This window comes from Nilaparvata lugens, chromosome 7 (assembly GCF_014356525.2).
Source record: "Nilaparvata lugens isolate BPH chromosome 7, ASM1435652v1, whole genome shotgun sequence".
NCBI classification, from domain to species: domain Eukaryota; kingdom Metazoa; phylum Arthropoda; class Insecta; order Hemiptera; family Delphacidae; genus Nilaparvata; species Nilaparvata lugens.
The window spans coordinates 27,381,070-27,391,930 of record NC_052510.1 but is presented as its reverse complement, the minus strand read 5'-3'; the positions used below and the strand labels follow the sequence as shown (position 1 = coordinate 27,391,930).

At 32.7% G+C, this 10,861-nt stretch overlaps 1 protein-coding gene across 1 annotated transcript in view; it reads right to left on the bottom strand.

Moving 5' to 3' along the window:
* Positions 1-4,324: 4,324 nt before the first annotated feature.
* LOC111053786 (apoptotic protease-activating factor 1) overlaps positions 4,325-10,861 on the bottom strand; it is a 195,388-nt gene continuing 188,851 nt past the window's right edge. Inside the window, exon 22 of the mRNA XM_039431890.1 lies at positions 4,325-6,728. Within this exon, the coding sequence (XP_039287824.1) occupies positions 6,666-6,728 (63 nt within the window). The 3' untranslated portion in view covers positions 4,325-6,665. The remainder of the gene's footprint in view (positions 6,729-10,861) is intronic.

Sequence of the window (10,861 nt, the reverse complement as noted above, 5' to 3'; positions counted from 1 at the left end):
AAAGTAATTTTGATATTCTATACTTTGAAATATTGTTTGGAAACATATAACAAATGCTATTGATGAATTTTTATAATAATTTTCAATATTATAGGACAACATGTAATGTTTTTATAGAAAAATTGTTACTGTTCTCGAATTTACAATTCAAAATTTTCCATTTGGGTCAATGTAATTTTTTTCTTTAAATTTTCAAACAGTAAAATTTTTTATGTCAAGAGGGGGGTATTTGTAATATTACATTTTTTCTCGATTGGAATCGAATCTTCAATTCGAGATCTATAAAACTTTATAGTAAATATCAGAGCCATCGATATACGGACAACTTTTTGACTGAGAATTTATCGTAAATGATTGTGTTGCATGTTCAATGGTATCACTGAAAAAACAAACTCTGTAAACAGAGTTAACAGACTTAACAGATAATATAGAGGATATAAAAAATGTAAAATAACAGTTTCATTGAGAACAAATATAAAATGTGAATTCTAAACTTGTAATTTATAATTTTTTTGGTGATGTGTCCATGACATTGACACTGTTTGAAGTTGGTTTGCTCTGTACCTTTGTGCCTGCCAGGCTTCCTTCTCTCTAAAAATAATGGCTGGCAGCGTGTGTTCTGATTTTGTGCTCTCTGAATATTTTTCTGTTTAAGTGGATTATTAATGTTTTAAATTGAGTTTTGAACAGTTTTATGGTGTTCTAATTTTGTGTATTTTGATTTGTATGTATACAAGCCTATAGCCATTGTTTTCAACTATATAAATTGGATAAGTATTTAGCTTGTAGTGACTTTAGATGCTTAAGCGTGTAAGATATTGTTCTTTGTGTATTTGTGTAGTGTATTGCCAAAATTCTTCTGAAGATTATAAGTTCATTTGCTCTGAAAACTGGATTTCTCATTCATAGGCGATAGATCCATTCATAGTTTACCAAGAATCTATTACGTTGGAGCCGATAACCTTCCTTAGGTTAATAGGTGAAAATTTGCTATCCAACCGATTTAGGAGAAATTGGTAGCACGGCATATTGTTCAAGGAATATTGCTTGGCTTTGAATATTGTAAAATAGATTCTTCCAACAGAATAATGATATTTAGATTCAAACTGGGAACTGAATTGTTGATTTTTAAATTTCATTGATTGGGAACTTCAAACTGTTTTTGAGTTTAGCCTTTTGTCCCAAGGAGGATCAATCCTCCTTGTTTTGTCCCAATCCCTTATGAATCATAACAAGTTACAAGAATAAGAACAATTTTCAATAATAAAAACATGAATAAATTATTGAAATTTCATTATTAAAAAATCTAAAACCTTAATTTACAGATTATCTGAACCAGAATATTGTTTTTAAAAAACATAATGCATGATTTTGTTTATGAGCAGATTGATATTTCAAATGTACTGCCATAAAGACCCCACATAATGGCCGCTTCATAAGGAACACGAGTGTCATGACCTGTATTTATAGACCTTGAACAGGAGAAAGGTCTATAAATACAGGTCATGACACAGTCCCGTGATGCATTGCAAAATCGCCATTTCATGGGGTCCTAGTTCACCAATTTTCAAATTTATCAGCTGTTATCATTATGGATCGAACAACATGATGTGCTATTTTGTAATATTGTTCAAAGGATATTGCTTGGCTTTGAATTGTAAAATAAATTGTTCCAACAGAAGATGGTGGGGTCTGGTTGACCAAGCATAGTGAGGTCCAAGATTCAAGTTGACGGATTTGTATTTCTCTTTATGTTTGTATGGTATGTATGCTTGTTCCGCATTTACAGCAAAACGTGGACATAATTTTCATGAAAATTGACAGGAATGTTTCTTTTTGAATTGCGTGTTGATGTATATGTAAGGTTTTTTTAATTTTGCATTTTAAGGATGATATGAAAGGAAAAGGAGTTTCCTACATACTCCAAAATTACCGTAAAAATCAGACTACAGAATTATTAAAGGTTCAGCTCAGGTCGCCTTGAAACTTGAATAAGAGCCCACAAGATTAATTTATTTTCAAAAATCACGTTGAAAGGATAGCTTAACAAATAAATACAACTCACAACGTTTCATGAATTTAAAGTACCTATATATTATTTTTTATTCATATAAAATAATTGTATAAATAAATATATCATATAAAATAATTTAGACAACAAATACACATAAAACTATAGATAGTGAAATGTTTACAATGTGAACTTTACATTCAAAGATTTAAGATAATAAAGAAACTATTGTGATGTAGCAGTAAGCAGAGACAAATATCTAGGTATCTTAAAACAGTATTAAACAGCAATAAACAATATTAAACAGTATCTTTACTCTATGCAGTAAGCTCCAATTTCAATAAAATTCAAATATGAATTGGGCAAAAAATAATCATAATATTTTTTGATGTTTGATTGTTTATAAAAGAATACTGCAATTGAAATGTAATAAGAAAACTAAACACATAGTGCCTAATGTACACGTTTGAAAAATTTTCCTCATCTCAGAGATTATAATACTAAGGCCCAGTTGCATAAAAGCCGGTTAAATTTTAACCGTGGAAATAATCTTCTCTTGGTTCTCGTGGAACTAATCACAGTTAAAATTTAACCGGATTTTGTGCAACTGGGCCTAGATGTAAAAATGGGGTTATGCTTTCCTAAAACAAAAGTATAGACAAATATTAAATTATTTAACTATCACAATTATATTATGGGTTTGTAGAACTCTTATCAAATAGTTTCATGGACCATTGAGTTAATGGACAATTGAAGTTACACCATATTTCTAAAGCATTATCACAATGAGGCGATTTCTATCACAATTTCTCTATTGATTATAGTAATTTTGGATGAATAGATAAAATTAACTTAAATGTGTATTGTAACTATAGTGGGCCCTATAGTGAGAGCCTATATAGAAAGCGGACACAACCTCTAATTTTGTAAGTAAACATTTTTAGCTTTTGAAAATTGTTATAATACAAATTGTCCAACGAAAGGTGTAACAGTCGAAGACCATTGAATTTTGCAACAAAAAATGCTCAGTAAAATTTTCTTATATTTACCTTAGTTTTCGAGATATATATTTTTTCGATATTTTTGAAAAACGTCAATCTCTAGAAAACTATCAGTCAAAATATTTTTTAAGGATATGGTTGGAAAGAGGAAGGAATTTCTAATGAACTTCATATGATTCGTTCCTTTGTTTGATGTTTTAGAGCTTTATATGAGCGGTCAAACTGTTTGAAATTTGGCTTTGAACTCGACGAATGTACTTTTTCAAATTTGAGCGCTCATAAAAAGTGCAATAATGTCAACAAAAGACAAATTATATGAGTCTTATTGGAAATTTCCTTCTCTTCCCAACAATAACCTTAGAATTAGATTTCGACTGACAGTTTTCTAGTATGTTATTGAAGTTTTCCTAAAATATCAAAACTAAGAAATGTTTACTGGTCATTTTTTTTTTGCAAATGTCATGTAGAACCTATGGTCTTCGTCTGTTACACCTTTCGTGGGACACTCTGTATGTTCAATTAATATTTGAACATAAAAAATAAGTGATTACATATTATGATTCAGTATGACATAAAAATACGAATGATGATAGAAATTACCTGAACGTAATAATATTTCAGAGATTTGACAGAGCTTTAACTTCATTGGTTTCATAAAAGTTTTAAATACCGGGAATTAGTATAGCAAAATCTCTTAGTTCCAATTCATCTCACTAACAAAAATACAACAACATTGTTTTAAAATGTATTACAGTTGAAAACTTTACACAAAAAATCCAATTAAAATGAGAAAAGTCACATCAAAGATACTCACTTAGGACAGGGATACACAAGGGCAGGTCACACCGAGCTCGCGTCCGCGGCGGTAGCGAAGTCAAAAAACTCGCCTTCAATGTTATTAAGTTGTGCAGGTCACACCGAGCTCGCTACCGCGGAGGTAGTACCTCGGCGGTAGTTTCACTTCGCGAGCCAGGCGAACTTTTGAAACGTCTCCTAGTGGGAGTACCGCTAGCGGTAGTGAGCTTGGTCTGACGTGGCCAATCTAATAACATGGAAAGCGAACTCCAGAACTTCGCCATCGGTAGAGCTCTGGTTGCCGGCCTTCCCCCACTTCTAGAGAACCAGCCTCATCAAAACAAGAACAAAACCAAACTACCGCTGGCGGACGTTTTTTGGTGTGAACTGCTTCCAGAAAAACTACCTCCGCGGGAGCGAGCTCGCTACCGCTAGCAGACGTTGGTGTGACGACCGCTTAGGGCCAACACATACAAATGTTAATTGCTTAAATACATAATCTATAATAAAGTCATCAAGTTAATATTCGATTTTTCAAAAATCAGTCTAGTTCAGACAAAAAAGAATCGGCAATCTATCAGAACTTAATGATAATAATCTATAATTAGAATCTATATAAGATAGGGCAGTTATCAGTTCCTGAGATGTTCAGTGCAGTAGCAGTAGTAAAGAGTTTGATAAATATTATCAAATCATAAATATTGGTCATGTAGGTGTATTATGAAGATTTTTGAATAATATATGTAGTGACCAGAAAATCCTTCCCTGCAATATTCACTTACATACATCTATTATAAAAAAATCAGTCTAATTAGAAAACATAATTAGAAATCATGTGCCAGTAATTATATAACTAGAATATGAATTGGAGAATAGCAATAATGTATAAATTTATTTCATGATAATACAGATAGTTCAATAATTACGGAAATCATAACGATTGCATCTTATGTATTTTATAACAATGATTTTAGAAAATGAAAATAGTTCAATAACATAATTATAAGAGATCACATTACACACTCTTTTATTGATGTGTCTTGCTGGGTATGTATGAAACAGTTGTATCTCTTTTTATAGATTGAGCATTCTAAAAAAGTTCAGTGTAATGATATTATGTGGGTTTACGCACTTTCAATGATTCATTACCAATACGGCCTTATTTGATTTGATAAATCGTTAACATATTGAATAGTGAATAAGAAGGATTAATTATCTTAAATAACATAAAAAATAGAGTGCGGCAGTGAATCGGGCGAATTGGCTACACTGCGAATAGTATAATGTTATCGCGATATCCACACTATCACACTAATAACTAAATTGTAGCTCTGGCCTTACCATTTACGTATTGGGCACTAGAAAATTCCCAGAGAATACATCAGAAAGTCTTTTCACAGTGCCTTAATTACAGTCTCAAGAAGAGTTATTTTTAAGGACCATACTTTTATGGGAACAGAAATGAATGTCCCCTCTCTTCTATGTTAACATGTTAGAAAACTTTCTCAGCCCTTAATCCTTATTACCAAAACTTGTGTTTCAAACAATATAGTTGTTCTTCCCCTCTCTTCTATGTTAACATGTTAGAAAACTTTCTCATCCCTTAATCCTTATTCCCAAAACTTGTTTTCCAAACAATATGGTGCTACTTGCCACACATCAGAGATTCAATTACTGTTCCCTTGATGAGATTGTACAAGTTGACTTTGACACTGTGAAGATACTTTTCGTGAATTCTCTCTGGTGCCCATTACATAAATGGTAGAGCAGGCTCTACAAAATGGGGACAGTCGCGTTCCCTTACCACCGCAAAAATATACTTTTTTCAGGGTTATCGAAACTCCCGATTCAATGCCGCATCCGTTACATTCAACCAAGGTATTTTTCAAATATACAGTTAGCTAAAAAATGAGATAAATCGTTTTCCTAAGAGCTTAGGTTTGATTTAAACTAACATTTATTTGATGAACAACATTTTGTAGAAATTCAAGTTTTGCCTCAAGTATTCCTTGATCCCGGGTTGGAAAGAGGTTGAGCTAGCTATACTTTGTTTAATGGCAGTTGACAGATAAGGATAGCAAATCAATGTTTATTGGATGCTGACCTCAAGACGTGAATCACACTATAAGTAGCGCAGTAGAAAATTATGTAACCATAACAAATTATTCTCGCATACTTGAGATATCGCACACATGAATGACACCCATGTCATTCATATTGTTTGATGTTTCAAAAGAGCAAGTTTTTCAACTTGTCTTCGTTATTTGTTTTCATTATCTAAAATATAATTATTATCCAAAAAATTGAATAATATTAGCATATTGCGATTTAAAACCCAAAACCTAACCTCCCTAACCTTTCATTTTACCTTTAATACATAATTGAACAGAACCTTTTATTTAAAGTGACAATTTGAGAACTGATCTGAGGAACTTCCAATGCCTCTAATTACGTTTTACAAAATTATTATTATACATTTTAATATTGATATCTATTTTATTCAATTATGAAAAATAACACAACTTTCAGAAAAGTATCACATGCTCAAGCCCAAAACGGTTCCAAATCTAATTTATACAACAGTTCAAATTTAGCTAGGTAATGAGTCACTTTCACAATATATTTTTTAAATATCAATCATACAATACGATTGATGAGTAATAATAAAATTTTTCAAATATCAATCATACAATATTATTAATGTATTATTATTTTCTTATTTTTAAGTTAACACTTGTATTTTGTTTTAATTTATTGTTCATCATATTTGATTTGCTCTGTATTTGTGATTGTTTTTTTTAAATGGCGAAATAAATTATTTGATTTGATTTATGAGTAATAATAATTTTTTTCAAATATCAATCACTACTACTTTCGTTTAGTGGACAGTTTAGGTCTAGGCTGCCTAGTAGATCGTGGATCTGTAATGAAGAAAATTACATTAGTTAATAAATAGTGCAAGATCTGTACAAGAACATCATAACAATAATCACATAAAAACAATTTTCAAATTTATTATTTATTCATTAAGAATATTTTATATAATTAAAAATTCGTTGAATTTATTTATTTATGAAAAACATGGAAGCATACAGGATTTCTCCCAAAAATTGCTTTCATAACAACACAATTACAATAGTTCATTATACATATAGTAAGAGTACAGGAAAGAAGAATATTGAAAAATTACAATGAAAGAAGAGGAAAAATGATAGAAAAAAAAGAAAAAAAAAAACAGAATCAGTACTAATCATACCCTCGAGGACTAGTGCAAAAGTGGATTAAAAAAAACATACAACATCAACTCAACAGACAAATTAAAACAATCGACAGTCACACTCGCAGAAGTCGCCTACAATCCCTATGGAAGCGACTGTAAGCGAATGACAAGTCGAGATGATCTGAGAAGCAATTGAAAATGAATGATGATCTATATATGGGAGAGTTCTGATGATTTAGTGTTGCAATAAGGTATAAATAATCTAAAACTGGAACGGCGAGGCACTGCAGAAATGTACACATTTAACTGGGAAAGCAAACACATTGAGCTGATTCCGCCATTGAATACATTAAAAACGAACAAAAGTATACTAAAATCACGTCTCAATTTTAATGATTCCACACCGAACATCATTCTGAGTTGTGATGTGGGAAAGTCGAAGGGGCATGTATTGTTGAACTTTTTAAAATATAAATATCTAAGGAATCTGTTTTGAACACACTCCAAAGGATGTATCAGTGAATTCTGGAATGGGTTCCAAACCACACAACCATACTCCATAACGCTACGAATAAGTGTATTGAAGAGATAGCACAGAGTCTGTATGCTGTTGAAATGTGAGCATGTTCTGATGATGAAACCAAGCTCTTGATATGCCTTATTCACAACCCTTTCAACATGCAGAGAGAAATTGAGCTTGTGATGGAAAACAACTCCCAAGTCTTTGAAATTATCTACTTCTTTAATAATTATGCCATTAATATGATACGGAGTGTTGTTCAATGTAATGTTCCTCTGATGGGTAATCCTCATGACACTGCATTTTCCCACATTCACATCCAATCCATTAGCCACGCACCACCCACACAGACCATCCACATCACTCTGCGAGAGCTCACAATCAACAATATCACTTATTCTTCTGAAAAGCTTCACATCATCGGCATATAATAGAACATTAGAGTGATTTATGACATTAGGCGAATCATTAATGAATAACAGAAAAAGCAATGGTCCCAAGTTCGATCCCTGAGGAACCCCAGAAGTATTCACAAAACAGTGTGACCGGTAATTCAGCATCTGTACATACTGCCTTCTCCCAACAAGGTAAGTCTCGAAAAAGGAGAATAGGGACATGCTAAAACCAAATAGGGATAGTTTCTTCGACAATATGGAATGATTCACGGAGTCGAATGCCTTTGACAGGACAGTGTAAACGACATCAACCCTACCACCAACATCTAAAATCGACGAGACTCTCTGAGTAAATTCAACCAAGTTGGTGGTGGTTGTTATACCTTGAACAAATCCATGCTGAAAGTCACTTATTCTACTCTGAACATGACTAAATATGTAATTGTAGAGAATCATTTCGAATACTTTGGCAAAACAGTTCAATATACAGTTAATAGGACGATAATTATTGACAAGATTTCTATTACCAGACTTGAAGATTGGAACAATTCTAGATACCTTCCACTTATCATGGAAAATATTTGATTCAAGGGAGAGGTTCAGCAAGTATGTTAGAGCAGCCCTTAATAATGAATACTGGTACCACATCAGGGCCCCCAGATTCCGATGGACTCACTTTATTTATTGCATTTAGTACATCTCCAAGACTAACAGAGGGGTAATGCAAATTATCAGTAGCTGTATCAGCAATTTCAATGCCTGCAGATTCAGCATCTCTGTAAACTGATGAAAAGAAATCAACAAATCCATTGGGTATATTCATTTCTGTATATGTGGCATCCCCCCATTTCATTACCTTTTCAGAGAAACAGGTTGTCCTTTTGAAATTCACAAACTTCCAGAAACCTTTTATGTTTCCATCCATTTGCAATTGGCACCTATTGATATAGTCACTATATGCATTCGAGATTATCAACTTCAAATCTGACCTCAACTTTTTAAATTCATCATCATGAGATCGAGAGTACTTCCTCTTTCTAGCACATCTGTTTTTCCTCTTAATCAGACGAATGATATTAGCTGTAAACCAAGGAGGGTATTGGCCCTCCTTCTTTTTTACTTTCTTCCTAGGCACGAATTTGTCAATGGCAGATACAAATATGTATAAAACATATCAATAGCCTCATTTATGTTCTTTGAGTTATATAAATTCAGCCAGTTGTTGTCCCTTAGATCACAATAATGACTGAAATAATCAGCATGTATATAATCATAATAATATTCATCATTGACTACATTTCCAGTTGGCATTGGCTCTAAAAAACAAGAGAAACCTATCTCCAGCGCTGGATGAAATACATCCTCCACTACAAGTATGTCATCACCATGAGACACACTGACTAGATAGCTAGACAATATTAAGTCCAATGTACGACCATTCACTTCGACAACATCGTTATAAGAATTAAGATCAATAAAGGACATAAAATTACCCAACTGACGAGCCTTAACACTACCATTAGCAAAGCCATATTCGTGTGGAAGAACCTCCGGAAGATTGAAGTCTCCAGCAATCATAACATTGCCAGTTATTTCTTCCTGGTGTATTTCCAGAAAGTCAAAATAGGAAGCATAGTGAAGAGAAGTAGCAGGTGGAGCGAAATAAACTACATTGAACAAATAAGCGACACCCCCAAAATACACTCTGACCCATATAATCTCACCGTCATAAGAAGACAAATTTGTACAAAGTTCAGACCTGAGTCTTCTGTTAACTGCTATCAAGACTCCACCACCCCTCCGATCAGGTCTGTCTTTCCTATATACAGAGTACTCTTGGCCAAATAGCTCATTATCCCTCAAACCTTCATGCAACCAGGTCTCAGAAAGCATTATAATATCATAACTACAATTCAATATAGATAAATAAAAAGAATCCACCTTTGTTCGTAGTCCTCGCACATTTTGATAATACACGGAAACATCCTGATTCATAATGAGACACAATCAATAGAAAAGAAAAGAGAAAAACAATGTATGTGACTGATTACAATCAACTAAAAAGAAAACTAATAAAAATAAAATTATTAACTCCTGAATAAAATCTTCAAAACACTTCCAAGCTCACGCCCAACATAATATTATTGTCCTATCGATAATAATGTTTGTTCAATTTTGAGAATACTACAATATAACATTAACTTCTTAACATAAGTGGAAACAGAGTGATAAATAAATTTCATTATTCAATAGGACAGTGCCAGATATCATAGTATCGCAACAATCGAGCAGCTCAACACACTCACATCCATACAAAATATCATTGAAAAAAAATAAAATAAAAACAAACAAACTGATGACAGTCATTCAAAATCAATAATTTTTACGAGAAAGAAAAGAAAATATCGCTGTAGGTACGCGAAAACTATAGAATAATATAATCTAAGGAAAACTATAAATACCGTATGTAATCAAGCATGCAGCTATCAAATCGAAAGATAAGTGAGAGAGCAAAGATAAGTGAGAGCGAACCAGTTCAGTTCAGTCAAGCAAATAATAGTGTCAAAATCATTACTGAGCCCGAGATCACATTCATCAATAACAGCAATAACAACAATATTGATACCGAACAGCCAAACAGCAGAGTCGCAGCCAAAGCAATAGATATTCACTGTAATCAGCTAGCTTGATAATTACAAGTTTCCAACTAACTTAATCGACTCACGCTTCATCTTTCATACTCTTATCATTATATAAGAGCATTATTATCATAATACATAATATCCCATCCTCAATCTCAATTTCCAATATCATTCACAATCTGCCACACACATTGACATCCCCAACAACCCCAAGTTAATTATCTAACATAGCTATTGATAATACTATCGTACAATCGTTTCTAATTCCCATTCACCC